Here is a 22426-nt window from a genome sequence, read left to right on the forward strand (position 1 = left end):
ATATATAATGCAGATGTATAGCCCAGCGGCCTCTAAATACACTCCTCATGCAATCCCCAGGGGGAAAATACCTGGGTTGACACTATTGGTGGTATCTGTCACATAACAATGCATAACTGAATCCTCACAATCACTCTGATGGCAGAAAGCAGTAGGCCAGCAATGTTCACAAGGTGAAATGTATGGTAATGTACACCCGCATACCTTTAAACAGCTTACTACTGGTAGTCCTCACATGTTGCAACACCCTGGGATACTTATGGTGCATACACTGCCTTATAGGGGCATAGCACACTTTTGCATACTCTGACCTCTAAACTGCAGAGGTGCACACATGTGTTGTGCAAATGATGCTCACATATATATGGTGCATATGATCTGTACACCATTAGTTATTGACATCATACCTGATAACAAGTCAGTCAGATAACAGACTGCTGGACATGTGTGTAGTAGGGGCTGTTTCTGAGGACATTACTTGGACATTCTGTGTTTGTGTGTACAGTAATGTGGTCTGTGTACATAGGGCAGGGGTCTGCAGCCTTCACTATCCAAAGAGCCATTCCTGACCCCTCACCCACCAAACTAATTTCATCGGAAGGTACAACAGCTATCTGACTCTTGCAGTTATCACACTCCACAAGGGGAATCCACCTTGGATCCCGGGAACTACTGTCCCATCAGTCTGATGAGCCTGATCTGCAAGGGCATGGAATGCATTATCATGCAACTTATAACCAAAGACATTGGCAACCAGCAAACACTGGACCCCACCCAGGTTGGGCTCGTGAAGGGCCGATGTGGTCTCCTGAACCTGATTGACTACTTTGATTCAGTCTCTGGAGCTGTGGAAGAGGGTAAGGCAGTCCACACAGCCTATTTGGACTTGGCCAAAGCCTTTGACAACACCCCCCACTCTAGAGACATAGTTAAATTTACGAAGCTGGCCACAAACACCTGTGTCACTCAATGGGTTGCCAACTGACTTACCGACGGAACCCAGACTGTAAATGTAGCCATATCCAATCCCTGCTCCAGACAAATGACAATTGGAGCATCAGGGTCAGTCCTGGGACAGCTCTTGTTTGGCATCTACTTCCCTGAAGTACAGGCCAACACTATGGAACTCTGGCTAGCAAAGTTCACAGATGACTGCAAACTGGGAGCCATTATTGCATCCCCAAAAGATGTGGATATTCTACAACATGGTTTTACAGAAACAGATGCTTGGTGCCAGAGCCATGGGCTCAAGCTTAATGCCAAGTAATGTATAGTTATCCCCTTTGGAAATACCATGTACCCATGAATTACCACATAGGTGGCAGTACAGTAAACACCAAAATTGTGCTGACAGACATAGGAACACAGGTGGACAGTAGTCTCACCTTCATTAACCACATTGCCACAACAGTAAGGAAATCCTTCTATGTGGCAAACCTCATCACTGAGGGCTTTATATCCATAAAAAAGGGGGTAATTGTTCCACTGTACTCATCCCTCATTACACCCTGTATAGAGTACAATGCCCTGTTTGGTATGTACCTCACAAGACAGCTGCGACAGCTAGGAAGGCAGTGGAAATACCTCACTATAAGAATCATAGGCATCAAACAGATGGCCTATGCTGACCATCTAGAAATCCTCCAGCTATACTCTGTGGCATATTGTCTACACAGAAGCTATCTCTGTGTCACATACAAGGCTATGTCAAACCCTGGGAAATGACATCTGTAATATGTGTATGTACTGCCATGTACAGTACATGTGTCTATGTGCTGTCATTACAGTAGAAAAGGGTATTGAGTGTCATGTCTGGGACACACAAGTATATGAGACCTGCACAGCACTGTTATCCATGTGAATGTGTGACATACAGGGGTAGCAACCCAGGGTACATGCTGTCACACTGGCATGTAGTGTAACATGTCATTACTACTGTCGACAGTGGTGTCCCAGGGAAGGGTAGAGTGCTAACATTACTACTGACAACAAGCACACCTGCAGGCATAGCTGCACTCTGAGGGCTCACTGTCATTTTCCTGGTGTGTGGGCTGTGTCACTGTATATATCCCCTACTGGATAATAATCAGACATGTGGAATGTAACTGTAGAGTACCGTCTGTATAGCACATGTTAGTGAGTGCTTACAACATGTAGTAATGGCATACATATTGTTGTCAAACATCCATCTGTAGACACATTCATCCTACTGCATAGCTACTTGCCAAACTGGTGTCTGTCAGTCCCTCTATAGATATGCAGATGGCAGGTATCCAGTTGGGATACGTACAGACAACCTGTGCTTGATTGACACTGACATGTTTGGCCAGCTGTGTACTACCTGTCACATATAGGAGACATCACCCTGTATGGGCCACATGCCACGGGTACCTACACTACACTACCACAGTCAACTGAACATGCTTGGGTACAGGTCTTCATCACAGACACTAATCATGTGTTGTAATGCATGTTGCATACATGTCAACTGGATCACCTCAGTGGCCATGTGCAGAAGGCACCCAGAGGATTGGCTGATGCATGTCACTCTCACCCTGCCAGTCACTAACGTGGTGTCTGTCGATAGATTGCCTGCTGGCCCATGGCAGGTGGCATGATACCAATGTACACACACCCCTACACATCCAGTCCCTCCATGGATAATAGTCAGGTACACAGCTATGACCACCTGCAGCAATGCACCACAGTATTGACACGTGTACATGTGCATTACTGAAGATAGCATTGTTTGTACACCTGTAGTTGGAAATTCTATGACAGCCTTCATAATCACCTCCACTCCCATTGTCATAGTCAGATGTGGCCGTTGCTGTATTGGACATGACATTGTACCCTGTTACACTCCTCTCCCTAACAGCTACATGTGCCTTGCAGTACCAACACAACAGTGTTGTACAAATGGGTTGATAGGCATGGGAATCCCATTGAGGTCTGCCAAGTGTATGTATGTGTACATGTCTGCATAGCTGTAGGTTACACCATTCCGAGGCCACATACTCCTATTACACTACACATTGCCACACAGTAGTACAGATAGTGTTGTCACTGCCCATAGGTGTGGCACTGTAATGCAACACCCTACTATGCCTTTGGCATGTGCATTAAATGCATATCCCTGTGGTACCACTGTTGTGATATGCAATGGGTTGTATTGCCGTCATGGGCAGTGTGTGATAGTGGGTATGTCAGAGTATCATGATGGGTTCCAGTATGTACAATACCCATTGGGGGATGTGGGTGCTGTGTACACTGTCATTACACCATGGTACACCCAGTGTATGTCCCACGTACCACTTTCTGGTGACCACTGTCACCATCACCCATACAGGTAAGTGATAACAGAATACAGCCCAGTTACACATGCGCTGTGTGCAGCCTACCTGTAACACATTGACACACGGACTAGTTAGTTAGCAACAATACGCCCAGGTCTCAAAGATGTGTGTCTGTCTGTTATGTGTCTGTCAATGTGTATATTATGGTATGACACACTATGTATTCTCCATATACAAACATTAAATCCCCCATTACCATATTGTACATGTCTGTGGATGTTCTGCATGTAACATGTAACCTGGTACACACCTCACCCTAAACGAGGTGTGGTGTGTGCAATGAAAGCCACACAGTTTAGTAGCTCTGTATACCTAGGTAGGGGTCTAGTCACAGTCTTGCCAAGTAAGGATGTGTGTGTATGTGGATGGGTTGACATAAGGGTGCAGATTATACATATACCAGCAGGCCACCTGTCAATGTGGCACAGGCAATAACTGTTATACAAGCCTGTGACATGCATGCAACTGTACACCAGATATGTCACAGCCATGGTGTCATCACAGTGCCATAACCCTTGTGGAATATGACTGCAGGCCATCCTCCTGCTGACACATGTACACCTACAACACAAATGGATAACATTATGGAGATAACAATCAATCAGTGTTACTAACAGCTAAAATGCATCATAGCTGCATGGCTACAATACCTGGCATGTATGTATTACAAATTACCTCTAACAATGTCTTACACTGCGGTACATTGCAGCACTCTATTACAGTCACCGTGTGCATCAGAACCATATTAGCCTGTCCCTGCATTGATGTTATGGATGACAGGGATGTGGCACAGGTATCATCATATCACAGGGTGTGTTGCTGGTTTGCCAGAGGCCGAGGGTGATCCATACATTTGTCACCATGTGTGTGGGTGAGGGGTTTAGTTCATTGATTGGGGCATGGTGATGTGGTGTGTGTCGGTATGAGGTTGCCCTAGGTGTGGTTGCATAGTGTGTGGGTATGCATGCACACAGTTCTGCCATGTGGCTGCCCTATACAGGTGTTGTTGGACAGCTGCAGACCATACCTGGCAGGGTGTGCAGTTCACCAACTCCAGCCACAGACATGTTGACTGTGCCTGCCAGGGGTTCCATGGCCACTTGCAGGTACAGACCTTGAGATGCTACACTCCCCTGATGATGACAGATGTCCACTGGAACCATGTCCTGCCTGGGACTGGTCAGAGTCATGTGCATGAGGCCTGCTGTGGTTTGGTGTGGACAGCACCCCAGTGGTGTGCTGGGGTTGGTATTGCCACTACGGGAGCAGCTTGGCATCCTGGCACGTCCACGTTGACCACCAGCTGCTGGTGTTTCTGGCCTATGTCCACATGGCCGTCGCACCACTCCCACCATGTGTTCAAGCACAGACATACCATGGTCAAGGAGGCCCACCATCTCACCCCACCATCTATCCATGACCTCAGTCTGTTCATGGAGGGCAGCAGCAAGTTCATGGATGTTGCCACTTACAGATGAGAAAGCAGGCCTCTGCAGCCTCAGGCCCTGTCTGGTGTACATTTCCATATGTGCCTGTGCCTCCATTACAGCCTGAAACATGCTGCCGGTGGTACCAGTTGTGGCACCTGTGCCAGGGGCATGATGACCAGCAGCCCTTCCATGAGCACAATGGTACATCTGCAGATGTGGTGCCCTGCCAGACATCTGGCTATGCTGACTGTGACCCGATACAATTGTCATGGACACCATACTTTCCTGGTCACTGGTACCAACCGCCAACTGTCCCTCTGCTATGGCCACTTGTGATGGGGTTTGTATGGGCACTGTAACTGTGTGCAGGCTTGGGGGTGGCTAGGAGGTTGATGACAAATGATGGCACAGTGTCGGCCTCTGACAACCCAACCTGTGCCTCAACAGTACCATCATCATCATCATCATCGGTGTCTGTACGGACACCTACCTCATATTGCATGCAGGAGGGACCCTGACCCACCTCGCCACCTGTGGGGGAAACAAACACACACTTTAAGACCTGTACAGCATTGCATAACAGTACACACATTTACACACACACACACACACACACACACACACACACACACACACACACACACACACACACACACTCATACACGTACAACCACACACACTGACATTCCAACTTACTACCTCCATTTCTCTGGGTTTACAGACAGTCCCACATTCAGTTACATGTGTTCCTCATCCTGCATGGCACTTGCTAACATACACTCATTAATACTACCCATTAACATATCATTCCTCTCCATACCTACACATGTGATCACAACACATGACCTGTTACTCCATCACCTCATTGACTTGAGTGGAGAAGGTTGTACATGGCCTCACTGCTGACATCCAGTATTACCCTGTGCATATCCAGTCATGGTGTACATGGCCCCTATATGGTTGGAGCTGCTACATTCACTACTTATGCCACACAGCAGAGTCTCATACTACAGTCTTGGTCAGTCCATGCCACAAATGCTGCATAATCAACCCATCATGTGGACAACAGTAATATCTGGATACAGTCACTGATGTGCTCTGGTAATTCCCCATTGCATTAGTAGTACTGCATGCGTGGGTAGCCAGTTATCTATCTGCTGCTGGCAATATGATGTGTATACCTGGTGTGTACTTTCCCTCCCAATGCATGTTCCATGCTACAGACCTTGTTATGCTATCAACCGTCCTGTGTTCACATATCAGACAGGTTGCTCTGGTGTCTCATGTGTCACTCCATGTACATGTAGAGCAGAATCCCAAGGAGAAATATTGCCATGTGATCAATCCCACTATCACCTGTGCATACATGGACATCCACAAAACAGACACACATGTAAATACACATCTGACATGCATCGACAACACTCCACTCCACCAGATTGCACTTACAGACACAATCAACACCCACCTCCCACACACACACACACACACACACACACACACACACACACACACACACACACACACACACCTACATGTGAGGTTGCACAACTTTTGTACACACAGTCCTCCCATTACCCTTCTGTCAGCATGCATTACATATGGTACTCAACAGCATGCAGTGCAACTATAGTGACTTCATGCTAGTGCCAGTATACATGTGTGTGATGCATGGGCTGTGTTGGTAGGTAATGACCCTTCCCCTTGTTAACACTGCACCCGTGTACAAAGTGTTACTGTGGACCTGTTCTGCACACAGCCTTGTACTGTGCACCATACCTCACAGGTGTCCAAACCATTGTTGCACGTGTAGTATTGTGTCGGTTATGTGAGCTCCAATGCTCACAACCCCCTATGTGTTAGAGCAACTCATACCTGGGATGATATGTGAACAGATATAATTTGTAAATGCCTGATGTCTGCTTTACAGATCACATCAGCGGTGCATGTATGACCAGTACAAGACTGTCACATTGACAACCACCAGACCTTACCATGGCTATGGGGGGTACCCTTCACATGTCCCACAACTCTGCATGGTTGCAAGGTCTACTCATGTGCACATCCCTTGTAGTGCACACACTGCTGTCAGCATTGCCGTGGGGTCAGGGTTTTGTCTGCCACTGTTACTTAACCTGATTGTGTGCAGATACAGCCATGAGGGTGTTGTTTCACACATATCCCTACTGTAGGCTGTGTGTCCTGCCATACTTCTCATCCCTGTGAACACATTTCACAATGACAGGATGTTAGTTATCTTGCATGTGTCTGATGTACCCTTCCGATACCCCATCATGGTCTCTACTGTGATGCAGTGCATTTCACAGCAACAAAATGTGAACATGTACAGCATGCAGTATGGGTAGGTGTGTTAGATGTGTGCATGGAATATCCCATAGCTATTACATGCCCGGTGTATTGCCAAGCATGAGCATGAATCATACTCACCGGCTGCAGGCTGCTGCCTTGGTGGTATCCTGGGGGGACCTATACAAGAGTGTGAGAAAGTTGATGTCAGTGGCCACAGCTGTGGCATTTGTAAAGGGTGAGTGCAGCATTATGGTACATCAACAGTAGAAGTCCACAATACTACAGCTTATGCACAACTTGTTTATTACTACTACACAGCAACAGACTATATGACATCTCAGATATGCATGATGTACCTGTACAGATGCAGATGCATACACAAGAGTGGTGTACTGATGTGCCCTGGGGCCTTACCTGCACACTCCTCAGCCAGTGTGTCAGTGGCACCCACCTCCACAATGTGCCCTACCAGTTGTTGGTTCTGCAGGCGGACAGGTGCCACAAGGCTGCTGAGAAGCTCCTCCACATGGGTGAGGGGTGGATGGATGGCTTGTCCCCCCAGTTGTGAGGTGGTTCCCCCCAGAATGGCAGCTGCACACCGACATACATGGCGAAGCAGGTCAGAGCAATGATGCCGGACCTGCTCATAGCTGCGGTTCTGCAGGCCAACATCATTGACCCTGTGGACTAGATCATTCCACAGGGCAGTCCCCTCCTGCTGATCATGGGCTGTCCGGCCAAACAGCAGTTGGTAGTGCTGTACCATGTCTTCAACAATTACATCAGTTTCAGCAGCACTGAATGCTGGCAATCAGGTGTGAGCCATCTTCCCTGGAAGACATAAAGATGGAAACAGGTCTGAGCAACTCATACAGCAGGGTTACCATAGTTCTTAATACACATCTCTGTCTCCCCCCACCATATCAGCTACAACAAACCATTTACAGAATGCAATTGGTATATCAGCAGCTTACCTACCATTGGGACATATGTTATATTGTACCACACTTTGTGCTATGTGTTTGTACCACGCTTTGTGCTATGTGTTTGTAGCCATGTTCCCTGTGGGGACACTATCTTTGCTGGCCTTTTACAGACTATTTCACCTGCATGCCATTGTCAGTGCCACTATATATATGTGTAGATATATATATATATATATATATATATATATATATATATATATATATATGTATCTATGTACATATATGTGTAGATATATCTTGTGGGTTGTTTATATACCTATATCTATATGAGTGTCTGGGTATCTGTAGACATACACGTCTAATTATATACCACACAGATACAGATATTTATGTATATGTGGGGTGCATACAGACATCTGGTCCACATTCTGTAACTGTCTTTCATTCACATCTGCACTGTTCTGCTTTGTTGCAACACAGACAGGTGTCACATGTGAACACAGACTAACATTAGCATGGTATATATGGTGAGAGATTGCTGGTATACACCTATGGGATTTGTGCATGCTACATTGCACATTAACATGACTGTCCTGCAAGTGGAGTGCTCTGACACCCATGTGTCTATCATGACGACAGTATTTCCACCACCAGCTATTGCCCACATTAACATACCAAACACAGATATTATGGCTTACATCTTTGTCGTTCATTACTGATCTGCATAGCTGGCAGATATGTCCCACTGCCTACAGGGTCAGACAGTATTCTGCAGAGCAGTTGTTCAGCAGAACATCATTACAGAGACAACTACAGATGGCACATATAAAACATTCCACATCATATATCATATTATTCTATACCACATACTGCATTCAATTACATACGATTATGTTTTACATACCTGTAATTTTTTTTTCTGACAGCTGTGACAGCTTTCTGTTGTTTACGTTTTTTTTGTCTGTGTGTGTGTGTGTGTGTGTGTGTCTGTCTGTCTGTCTGTCTCTTTCTCTCTCTCTCCACTAAAGTGATTGAGCTGGTTTGAATGGATTGCAACATGGCTTTTGTAGGTGATGCACATGATCAGGTGATGGGCTCTGCACCTATCAGTGTGCAACAGTTGCTAACTGCATGCAGCCTGCTGTGTAGTACTTCGGATAGCCACTGTCATGGCAACCCAGTACTATAAAATACTGACTCACGTGGACTTTGTCCCTTAACCTTTCCAGTATGGAGGACATCCTTCCTATATGTAGGCAGCAGTGTTACAGACAGCAGGTTGCAATACCTCTTACAGCAGGACTTGCAGACACAGGCAAACTACACATTTGTATGAGGTTCCAGACCTACAGACAGAGTGAGTTGTGTTGTTATATGCATTGTATATTGCTGGTCTTGCAGTGTTTGTGTGTACATATTAGTTTAGGGTGGAATGCAGTCTGTCTGCATAGCTCTCAACTGTGGGCCTATCCACATGATGGCCAGTGGATTGTTTGTTTGGTTTTGTCTGTGCACCACACAGGTCTTATCCTAGATATATCACTGGCAGTCTGTCTGTTGTGTGCTATCAGTACATGGCAACATCCATTTGTGTTTCTGATGTCTTATTCATGCATAAGGGTATGTTGCAACAAATCCTGAAAAAACAGCAATTTCCAGGGTGTGTAGCAGCAATATTGCAAATATGGCCCTGTGTTCCTGGCTCTGTCCTCCACATATATGGCAGGCTTTGTCCTGCTGTGATACAGTTAGGGGTTGTTAGGTAATGGCCTATCATTATTTACTGCTAGCATTCCTGCTATCATCCTAGTCATATCGTGGACTCCCACAAAATATGTTGGTCAGGATCCATACATGTGACAGATACATTGACATTACCACAATTAATACATTTTCCCCTAGGGCTTGACTACAGGGTGTAATTGGAGGCTGCTGTACTACATCTGCAATTGTTGATTGTTACTTATCTTAAAGGCAAATCCATTGTCTACTGTTATACTAATTGAAGGCCTTGGCCTGGACAGCATAGTATGTTATATATCCACATTGCTTGCAATAACTGTTTTGTGTGGGCCTTGCATTAATCACTGATTACATATTTCAAAATGTATGTGCTGTAAGTAATGGTATACATTATTGTATAGTACACAAATATAGGTTTTCTGTGTATGCATACCTGTGTGTCGTGTCATGTCCTTTGAATTCTGAGTGGGTATATGTTTAATGTAAGTATTCTCATTTGTGGGAATGGTTGCCACACTACACATGTCACAGGTACCAGTTACAGGGCTTGTGGTAAGTAACTTTGTGTATGGTATGCAGGGTCCTGGGTTTGAGCCTTGCAGAGGCTGTTTATTTTGTTGCTGGGCAGAACCCCGGCCGTTGAATACAGAGTGATTAAGGCACTTTTGAGCAGTTGTAAGCGAGTTTGTGTGGGTTTGCGCAGAGGTAAGCACTGCTAACTTCCAGTTACAGTTTCTTATACTCAGCTTCTAAATTACTTAAACTGTGTTGGCATTGCTTATCCCCACACAAACATGCTTAAACCCGCTTACTGCTGCTTAAAAGTGCTTACTGCCACTTACCCCAGTATTAATTTCATTAAAAGAAAAGAAAAAAGGGTTGATAGGAAAGTGGTGAAAAAGGGGCACAAAGAGGGAAAGACAGCAGGGAAAATAGCTAGGGATGTGCAGGAAGGGTGTAGGGAAGGCTCATAGCTGTCCATTTCTTCTACAGCAATAGCTGTGCATATACACTCAATTTGGAGGTTGATTTGTACACTCAAATCCCTGGGAGAGGGATGAAGACAACATAAATTTGTTGTGATGCCAATTAGACCAGATTACATGTGTCCAGTGGACATGTGTGCAAAATGTACAGCTATTTATGGGGCAATTTCTTTGTGGGAACAGATTGCCCTTTTTTTCAGGTGAGAGTGGAATGTTGGGGAGGGGTAGTAGGTATATTTGGGGAGGTAGGTTGGGTAGGTTAACAGACAAGAAAACAAGACACATACAGGGGTGGTATGTGACACATGTGGGGGGTAAACACCTTGGATGGGGAGGGGTGTTTGGAAGTCGTAAAGCCCATGAGCCCCCCAAATGGAAACAGTGGGACTGAGGTCCCTAACCATGGGCAGTCACCAATGCACCTCCACAGCCCCAAAGCTGGCCATGCTGGGGGCTGGGTAGGAGGGGCAGGCTCACCCTCTAATTCCACCACTCGGCCCTCAAGCTGGAGTAGCTGGTCTTGAAATGCCCTATTGATCTCTGTACACACCACGGCCCAGACCTGATGAAGGGTGACTGGTTCCTTTCCACCCCGCACTCTCAGGGGGGCTGAGCCCCATCCCCTGTGGCAGTTCCACCCGAAGGTGGTGCAGGGCCTTTGGAGGAGGAGGTCCCAGGCTGAGCCCCAGATGTGCTGGTGCCCAGTGCCATGGCCAGCTGAGGTGGGACAGGTGGGTCAACTGGGACCGGCCGTTCCATACGAGCTATGGTGTTGCAGTTTACAGACAGATATGGGTTAGTAATAGTCAACAGCATTCAGTATTAGTTATAACAGCATGCATAGGTATACCCATTAACCCAAGACACCAAATTTAAGCTAGTTGCATAGCGAGCAGAACACATGCATATATGGAACAGCAGTGGCCATTACAACAGCATGCAGGTTTTATTGATGGCAACAGGCCACCAACATGGGTGTATTTTAACATGGCACATGCATAGAACCAAATGTGGATAGTTATGAACCAATAGAACATATGTCCCAACATAAGTTTGGAGAGTAAACATACCCATTGAGGTGTATAATTGGGTTATAGTTGCACATATGATGGGGACAGAGAGAGACTTCAATTAACACCTGATATATCTCTGTATTTTTCACAACTTTCTTAGTCACTGCAGTGATCTGTCCTTTAGATGTATTATTACACTACCCATTGGCCTTACTTTGTACAATGGTATGTTTGTAGATTAGTATTTATGTGGACTGTGTCTAATGTATAATGTACACCATTTACCTGTTATAGCTGTTGAGAAGATCTTTGTTAACACTACCTGACAATTTCTACACATACTCCTAGATTCCATGTTGATGTTATACACATACCCCTCAATCTGTTATTGCACACACTCTGGTTCAGGCTTGACAAGATGCAGGTGTTAATGCGACATATTATGAGAATTGCTCTCATAGACCTTGGGTGTGATGCTACAATGACAGGTTTGTTTTCATATACATTCTCTGACTATGTAAGGTGTGACTATCGGTTATATGTCATCACAGGCTGCCTACATTTATGGATCATCACACTGATTTCTCAGGGAAACAAGGTACCAGGCTGCAGATTTGGGCCATTTATCTGCTCATGATGGGCAGATTGGAACAGTTGAGGGGTATGAATATGCATACAGCTTACTATATGAACATTCTGACGCAGTCTGTACAGTTGATGGTTATGATTATGCGTACAGCTTACCATCTGTACATTCTAGCGAAATCTGTACAGTTGTGACTAACTAATTATGCATACAGCTTACTATATGAACATTCTGACACAGTCTGTACAGTTGATGGTTATAATTATGCTTGCAGCTTACTATCTGTACATTCTAGAGAAATCTTCAGAGTTGTTGGGCCTATCTAATTATGCATACAGCTTACTATCTGAACATTCTGATGCAGTCTGTACAGTTGATGGTTATGATTATGCTTACAGCTTACTATATGTACATTCTAGCGAAATCTGTACAGTTGTTGGGTCTATCTAATTATGCATACAGCTTACTATCTGAACATTCTGACGCAGTCTGTACAGTTGATGGTTATGATTATGCTTGCAGCTTGCTATCTGTACATTCTAGCAAACTCTGTACAGTTGTTGGGTCTAATTATGCATACAGCTTTCTATCTGAACATTCTCACAAATTCTGTACAGCTGTGGGGTATGATTATGTATACAACTTACTACCACTCACAGGATTCAGTCCCTGCTGTGTCTGGTAAAACTATTACAGTTAACACCACAGTACACTGTGCTATGAGGGAATTGGTGTGAAGCTTTCAAATGTTTTCTCTCTATGTCTCCCTCAGTTGTACAATATGACTAACCTCTTGTTATACAGAACTTCCTACACATTTTATCTGCGTACCACAGTGTGGGTAACATTGCTTAATACTACAGTACTATTTATAGCATGCAACACTATAACATATTAAATCAGAGTATACACAAGCACTCCAGGGGTTATACCTTTATTCACAGGATATGACAGTTCATGCAAGATTATTACTAACCTGCCTCACGATGCAGCCTTTGCAGCCTAGCGGCGTGGGCTTGCTGGTTCACAGCCCGCTCATCTGCAGCTGTCAGAGAAATACAGTGACATTTAGCCATACATATCCATAGTATACACAAGCTATGCAATTATTATATACTTAGTGGAATGGGTACTTACTCAGTACTGGGGCATCAGCCATCTGCCTGTACTACTGGATCCACTGTTCCAGTAGATTCCCCTATGCTGCTTCAGGTCAGCACCTGCTCACCAGTCCAGGGGATACCATTGGCACTAGTAAGGTCGCGGGCGAGACTGTCCCAGGCCTCCACTTTATACTGGGAGCCCTAGTAATGGCCCTGCAGGAGTCTCTGCCAGGAGCCACACCATGTATTTTAACTCATTAATGCCCCAGCGCTGCACTCTGAATCGAGTGCCTTCACCTACTCCAGCCATTCTACCTACAGTAGGGAGCTGCAACCAATTATGGGGATTATTGGCACCTGTGGGGTTTAAATGCACCCGATTTCCCACACTTTCCTGTGATTGGACAGTTTTGAAAAGGCTAAGCTATGGGCACACCTGCTTACCTAATGTTGGCATTGCTTAAAGGGGCATACCACTGGGCAGATTGAATTAGCCGGCCTACACATTGCTTACACCACATAAGCTGACCTGTGCAATGCTTAGTGTTGCTTAATATGCAATTATTTATTTATTTATTTATTTATTGACATCTGTTAACCGGGTTACTCCAGCTGGGTTAGAAACCCATTTTCAGTGGAGACCCAAGGAGAAAAGCTCCAGTTAGAGATATGCAACATAAATCTAGTTACATTCAGTGTAAGTTTTACAGAGATAAACAATTTACAGTTGGTTACATTCATTTAACATTTTGCAGCAAAAAAGATTCCATTTTGTCCTTTTGACATTGATTTATAATTTGTTACATGTTATGGTTGGTATCTGTGATTCATGTGTACGTACACTGTATGGGGTCCTGGGGACTTCGACACTTTCTTAAAATAATGCCTCACATCTGGCCTTACTGCAGTACTCCAATTCACATATTTATGTTATGTAGCAGGTTATACAACATCACACTGTACATAGTTTCATTTCACATGTTCAGTTTGATTTTCCTATGGTGAGGATTTGTTTGTTGAAACCTCACTCATATGTGTGGCTATGATGGCTTAGTGGTTAACTATTGTAACTGAAGTGTACAGGGTCCTGGGTTCGAGCCTTGCAGAGGCTGTTTATTTTGTTGCTGGGAAGAACACGGGCCGTTGGGTACAGAGTGATTAAGGCACTTTAAATCAGTTCTATGCAGGTGTGCACGGGTTTGAGTGGAGCTAAACAATGCTAACCTCCGGTTACAGTTTCTTACACTCAGCTTCTAAATTGTTTAATCTGTATAGGCAATGCTTACTCCCACGCAAATGCACTTAAACATGCTTACTAGTGCTTATATATGCTTACTACTGCTTATTTGTGCTTAAACCTGCTTACTAGTGCCTTATTCATTATGACACTGACACTTCACATGTGCATTTAATGCAGTACTCCAGTTCACATTTAAATGTTATTTAGTAGGTTATACAGCAAACAAATGTTCATATACCGATTTCACATGGAAAATGGAATGTGTTGCAGTGGGACTCGAACTGGGAATGCCTGCTCGTTAGGCAGATGCGCTGCCCACTACACTATTGCTTTGCTGCTTCATTTGTATATATCTTCCTTGTTATCCTCTTCAGCCTTTTAAGCTGCTTTAACCGTAGCTAAGTGATGGGCACACCTGCACACCTACAGTTAGCTTTAATCAGTGTTTTAAAATAAATTAAAGGGTTTCTTTGTTTACTTTTTCAGTACTGTTACTGTTATACACATGGGGAATTGTTGGTGGGGCTATGCGGACACCTATGAGCGATCTTGCTCATCTCTTAACACTTTCTGCTTTTCTACATTGCAGGGGCATGTTTATTCTGAGAGTTCTGCTCTCAGACATGCCCCCTGCATTCGTACACGTTCCGTGTAAGCCTGGGAGCTCGGGCAGAGTGCCTTCATTAATATGCATGGCATGCTGCCATCCTGCTCCTAAATGGGTGTTTCCATGCAGGACTACGCTAGTTCTGCATGGCAGATTAGTGAATCTGGGGGTTAATCTGTTTACCCAATTTCAGTTCATCTGCATACAGCCTTCAATGAAAGTACGCCATTCATGCATGTCTCCACACAGAAGATGCTTTCGCTGAGAATCGAACAGGACAACGTCTTACTGGGAGGCGACAATGCTACCGCAGCACCACCACCGCAGCTTATAGAGAATCATGTTATGGGTGGTGATATATCTATTTTTAACATATGCATGCTGATGTATGGTTTCAAGTCCCAGTCTTTCCAGTTCTGACAGTAACTTACCTTCTCCATTATTTTCCACAACATGAAAGTAGACTTATGGGTCTACATGACTTTGGGTTTGTCCTACTCTCCTTTCAGTTAAAGGCAGGTTTAATAAGTACATGCCTCCAAGCTTGAGGAATCTCCCCATATTTATATGACCTAGTAAATAATAGATATAATGGTACTGTACATTTTTGCTGAATTGTTCTCCTGTCATTATTACTTCATCTTCTCCCATTGCTTTGTTTGGATCCAGTTTGCATACTTCTTTTTCAGTATAACATATTTTGATTCCAGTATCTGTGGTTACCTGGGTATCACTAGAACAGATTATTACCTCTATTGAGGAGCCAAACTGTTTTGCATAAGATTTTGTAAATATATCTGTAATCTCTTTTGTCCGAGAATACATTTTAGATTCTACACACAGTTTATCAGTTTGTATGCCTTTACTCCTACCATATCTTATGTACCTATAAAATAGTTCCCTATTATTCTCAATATCTTTATATCAATTTTCTTCAAATTTTTCTTGATCTTGTATCTCACTATGCTTAATTTGTTTTTCCAGCTTGTTTATTTCAGTTTTCAAAGTTGTAATTCAACCTCTTTTCCATTTCTTTTATTTTTGTCTCTCACCTTGTTCTTATGGAACATAAGCCCCTGACGTTGTATGCTTAGATCCTGATGTTAAACATTTTTTTTCATTTTTTTGCACTCAGCCTCTCTTGCAAGACTTTCTACATTTCCTTCTGCAGTTTTTCCAATGAACGCATCACTCCCAGTTAAGTTTACAGAGTGACTGTTTTCCTTCCATATACTCTGTAATTAATCTTCTGTACATTGGTTTAGATTTCAGTTTGGCAGAATTATCTAGCAACAAATTAACTCTTATAACCCCCATGATCACTGCTCATCCATAGTGATAAAACTTGACATTTAGTAACAGTAATTTCTTTAGGAACACAAACAATATCTGGTATAGTCCTTTTCCTGGTAGTTTTTTTTTAACAGTCTGAAGCAACTGCTGTTCATTTACATACATTGTGAATCATTTTTTAATAATGTTGTTGAATCAATATTATTCCACTCAGGTAAATTTAAGTCCCCAGCCACTGTTATTCTTCCTTCATGTGTTTCATGCAAGAAATATATGAATTCATGTAGGTCATCACTACTTGAATTTCATGATGTATACACTCCAGCAACTGTTATATGTTTCAGGGTTGTCTTTATTGTCACAGCTAGGCAATCTGTAGTTTTGGTGTTATCATTGAACATATAATAATCACAGGTCTCATAATTGTCTTTAATCCATATCTTAACACCTCCACCTGATTTTTTGTTAGAATGTCTGTTACAGTAAAAACATTTATAACCTGATAGATCTGGTTTTCAGTCATTGTTCTTTAACCATGTTTCACAAACAGTAGCTCCATCAATATTGTGGGAATGTAGCAAATTTTCCAATAAAACATTATTAGTAAAAACATAATGAAAACTCCAGCAAAGCTAGAGCTTCCACTGAGTGACCTCCCAAACCTCTTGTATCAGAGGCACATGGGATTATAAATGCTCCTAAAATTAACAACCGTCAGAGATGCAGCATATGCTATCTGTGAACTGTTAAATTTTCAACCTGCCAAAAATCTTGCCTTGTGTTTGTCAAATATCACAAAATATCTGCTGCAAAAATTATCTTCCCTGATCTTGACAAATTTACGCCATGCAGTCTGAAGATGTGTGGCAAAAATTAGGTTTGGATGCTCTACACATTATTTTTTTAAAATGGAAATTTTTTTTCATGTAGGTATTTACCCAAACAATCATTTTATTCACAGTGAACTGACTGTCCTTTTTATATGTGATTTGTGAAAAATATGTCCTAACACCAGTACAAGCTATACTATCTAATAGGGTTGTAAGTTCCTTACTAACAGACAAAGAGTCCTTCCAGATGAGATCATGTGTACCAACATGAATAAAAACGGATCCGTACTTCCTTACATTAACGCATTCTAAGGCTTGCTCACATCCTCTATTTTTGTTCCAGACAAACATAACACAATACGATGTTCATTATCTTCTTTGCAAATGTTAAGTATCAGTTCCTCTAATAACCGAATCTCCAATTACAAGAATATCTTTTCTGACCAGATATGAATAATCGTCAACTTCTAATTCATTAATATCTGCTCTATCAATTGCTACAAAGGTATGATCTTCTTCACTATTAGTCTTATTAATCTCACTGTTTTCATTGCATATTACATTTGCAGGCATAAAGTTCTCATCCAGCTGGATTTGTACATCCACACCTTGAGCCATGTTGTCACTTCTGTCTTTCTCCTCTTTTTTCTTACATTAACCTTCTTCAATCCATCTATGTTCAGTTTTAATTTCTTCCTTTTCTGTTGCCCCTTGCTTCTTTTTTACCTTCTCTTTTGGAAACATGCCACCTTTTTCTGCAGACTGAAGGTTTTCTGATACAAAAATGTTATCATTCCCCCGTAATGTGTATGTTACATAACAAAGCAGTGTCATTTTAATATGTATTCTCTTTACTTTAAACATTTAGCAGTTTATTTTTCTTCCTTATTTGTTGTGAACTTCCTCCTTTCTTTCTCTTTTTTATTTCCTTTTAAATTCCCTGATTTGTCAGATTGATGAATACATGTATCCAGAATTCCAAAGTTGTCAGGGGCATCATCTAGTTTCATAGTGGTTGAGTGACCTTTACAGACAATAGACATCCTTTCCTAAATGTGATGTATTTGCTCTTGGGCTAGCATTATTTATCTCCCCAGTCCAGTCATTAGTATATGTAGCAACAGTTCTCCAAGCCATGCCAGTTGCACAAGTACAGCTGTCATCAGTAAGTGTAGATTTCCTACTAATAATGGTAAGCAAATCATCCAGCTTTTGACATGAGGAACACAGATCACCAGTATTATCAGGTGTTACCTTTAAATATACATAGCATTTACGTTAAGTTTACTTACTCAACCGTAATTTATAGTTGTAGGTACATGGATACAGCCAGGCATACAGTACGAAAGCCATGGTGTATTAATTATTTTTGAGGAAGCAACATTTGCCCAGCACAAGACTACCAAATATCTCATCTTCAAAAACCCCAATGAAATCAAAGGGCACAACTGAGTCATCAAAGAGTCTGTCCAAAGCAATGTATACTTCTTATATTCTTAGACAGCAGATGTACTGTACCTTTGATTCTATATGTAGATTCTATGCCACATAAAAAGGTAGTCATTTTTGGTGGACGTGCCATTAAATGATTTTGGTGTACAAGTCAGAAATATCTGGCTACAGCCCTGAAGGAAATAGCAAATGTTGATTTTCAAAAATATTGGGTATACCAACTGTCACACACTGTACGTAAAATTATTTCCTGTGCTTCCTCTACTGCCAACTGTATCATGCTTCTTATTTTATTGATCACACATGTTAACTACTACTGCTATAATTCTGCTCCAATCTGAGACAGCATTTAGTATTGCTAGATTAGCATTTAGTATTGCTAGATTCTCTATTTTTGCTTCTATTGCAGCTACATTACCTGCTGTAATGTACTACATTTTCTTAAGTGTTGTTCCATGATCACTTGTAATACAGTGTTGGAGAAGGATGTTTATTATTTTATTTATTTGACATTTGTTGATATGCACAAAACCCATTCAGAATTATAACAGGGTGGGGCTTGAAAACATTTCTCTGGTATAATGTTACCTAACAAACTGCAATATCAAATTTATGGTATTTTTAAGTCAACAGTCCTGCTCATTTCTTTCCATTGCTAAATTATTTATTTAGTTATTGACATGCAGGCTGTCTCTGAAGTCCGATACTTAAAACTGTTTACTGAGTCGTGTTTGACAACACCCAGCTATATCTGAATGGTGTGTGTGTGTGTGTGTGTGTGTGTGTGTGTGTAAGTATGTTTATAGAATAATAAAGAAAATAATTAAAATAATGTCTCTGCATTTCCAACAGAACCAAACTGTCTGCCATGTAAAATCCAAAATAATGCTTTGTGTCACTTATACTTAACTTTTAACCTATTAGTTAATTTGTCCTATATACAAATGGTAGACATGTAGTGTGCAAATAAAATGTGATTTATTCCTCTTTCCATGATGTATTTCTGTTGACATAAGCCTGTGCAATGTCTTCCTGTTACTTTACAGATCGCCATGAGGTCATCGTTAAAGACATTCTAGAGTTGGACCCATGGGATAACCAGTGGAATGTGGTGGCTCATAAGGCTCTCATGCATGACAGCTATGACATCTGCCTGGTGGCTAAACTTAATCCAAGAGATCTTATTCCTCCACCTCCTGACCTTGTAGATGAATAATGAAGAAAATGAAATGTCCTGTTGGCTGCTGTTAATATCATGCATTAAGAAATCCTTCTCATGTCTAAAAGTAAAACATTGTGGTCATATTTACAGTCATGTTAGTATGTATTTTTTCTTGTAATATTATTCCTCATCAGTCCTCATTCTTTATTTGCAGTAGCCTTAGGGATATAATCCAGCTATTTCAGCATTGGTTGCACTGGACAGTCCTCTTTTCATTGGTTTTCTTTAGCAGTAGACCATTGGTGTTGTGGCCCTGTCTTTTTAAGACTCCTGAAATGTGGACAGATATCTAACTACTATGATCTAGAGAAGTCACAGATCTGCAGAATTAAATCCAGAAGTCTGAGCAACCTTGCACGCATTAAGTTGGTGTTGCAGCAAGTGTCTCACAGTTTAATGAACCTGGAGGGGTGTAGTTTTACACAAACACTCTGTCCTATTACCTAAGCCCTTTTCACTAAGCAACAGCTTATATTCACTCATTCAACACAAGCCATATGCAGGACATTATGATACACTATTGCTTTCAATAGAATAATTACTTGAACTTGTATTTTATTATGTTTGTATTCCGAATTCCCATTTTCCATATGTCTTACTTTGCACAACAAAGTGGTTGGTTAATATAAAAAAGAGAGTGTGTGTGTTAGACATGGTCTGGTGTTGATTATTGCTGTACTACAGATGATTAACTGTACGGTTTAGGCTGGCATCACTTATTTCAGCTATATTACCTTTCAAAATTATTTTTTTCACAGAATACTGTTGCTTTAATTTATATGAAGCCTGTCAGGAATAATTGATTTGTTGTCATAAGTATATTGTTCGCTACTGATTGACTGTTTGTGTGTTCTACTTTGTTTACCTGCCTGTATGCATAAATATTAAGATTTAATTTTATTGCATTCTCCATTGATAGATAACATGCATATACTTTTGGTATCCAACTGCATAGCTAGAAGTCTTTATAAGTAAAGAATGCAGTACTGTAAAATTGGTGCACACTGTTAATATTTACTTCTCATATGACAAAATGATTTATACACAAAGTGCTTTGCTGTATTCACATTCTCATATTAGTAGGATATCTGAGGGACAGGTTAGCTAACAGTTAGGCATTACAGCTGAGTATACTTTGAGAACAGTATTTCAATAGGATTACCAAACTTGAGATACGTAATATGAAATATAATGACTTGAGATTGTATGTATTCTGCTCTGTTATGTCAGGTTAGGTCCATTTTGTTGAAAACAATTGTTTTGTCAAATGGAACAAGTTATTGATGCTTTTCCATACAGAGTAGTACAACCCGAGATTTTGGAGGGGGCTGTGCACCTCTGCCTCTCAATGTGCAAGGATTTGAACCCTGCACCCCTTCATTAAATATGCTAGCTTCAGGATTACATTACTTTATTGAAAGGGCACAATAATTTCAGTGTATCGTACTACTTAAAGCAATTGCTGTCAGTCTAACAGGCTGCTTCCACTAGCTTGTTTAACTTTTACAGAAAACTTTTCTAATGCATCATTATATTTCACTGAAGGCATATCAGCTAGAGTACAATGTATGTAACAATGAAAGGTAAACAATTGCACTTACTCATGGGCATCTGCTATCCGTAACAAGATTTATCTTGCAATAAGAAGCATTTTGGTATAGATGCAAAAAAAGCCTTATGAAAAAGGTCTAACCAATTTGAGGTCATATAATTGCTTTTTTAATTTATTTTAGCATTAATAAAATAATGTTTGCAACATTTTGCCTGATATATAGTGCATGTGGTACTGATACATGTTCAGACATGGGTGTTTTTCATAAGTTAATGCCTGTCTTCTTTCTTATGCTTGACACCTTTCTAACACAGCACTAACGTGTATCAAAACGGACATTTTTTGAGACAGCACTGATTAAGTTGAAGCTTGCATTAAGACGGAATATAGAACAACTGAGTATGTAACTTGCTTATCATCATACAAAATTAAATGAGGATTGATTGAATTTAAATTCCATGTTTCCAAATTTGCTTATTGCTTTATATTAGACAATGTACATTTTATATTTTGCTTCAGATGTCTGTTAAATTTCTGTAATATTACATACACATTATTTGTTTTGTAGTACATTTCCAACCCTGCATTTTGATGGTCTTAAAGCCAGTGCCACTTAGGTATCAAGTACACAGCAAGAAGAAATATATGCAGGAAACTGCAGCTGGAGATATCTTATCTCCGTGAATGCGTTAATAAACACATTGTCCCCAAGGGTTTGCGCCAATGGCGATACCCAGCGGGGATAATAAGGAACTCAGATTTTCATAAGGAGCTTCT

The 22426-nt window shown here is 41.7% G+C and overlaps 1 protein-coding gene across 1 annotated transcript in view; it reads left to right on the plus strand.

The window, feature by feature from the left end:
- The window catches only part of KBTBD12 (kelch repeat and BTB domain containing 12), a 1334674-nt gene extending 1312571 nt beyond the window's left edge, over positions 1–22103 (plus strand). The window contains exon 6 of the mRNA XM_044078545.1: positions 19922–22103. Within this exon, the coding sequence (XP_043934480.1) occupies positions 19922–20091 (170 nt within the window). The 3' untranslated portion in view covers positions 20092–22103. The remainder of the gene's footprint in view (positions 1–19921) is intronic.
- Positions 22104–22426: the final 323 nt, after the last annotated feature.

The sequence above is a fragment of the Protopterus annectens genome, chromosome 7.part1, assembly GCF_019279795.1.
Source record: "Protopterus annectens isolate FY-2018-M chromosome 7.part1, PAN1.0, whole genome shotgun sequence".
Taxonomy (NCBI): domain Eukaryota; kingdom Metazoa; phylum Chordata; order Ceratodontiformes; family Protopteridae; genus Protopterus; species Protopterus annectens.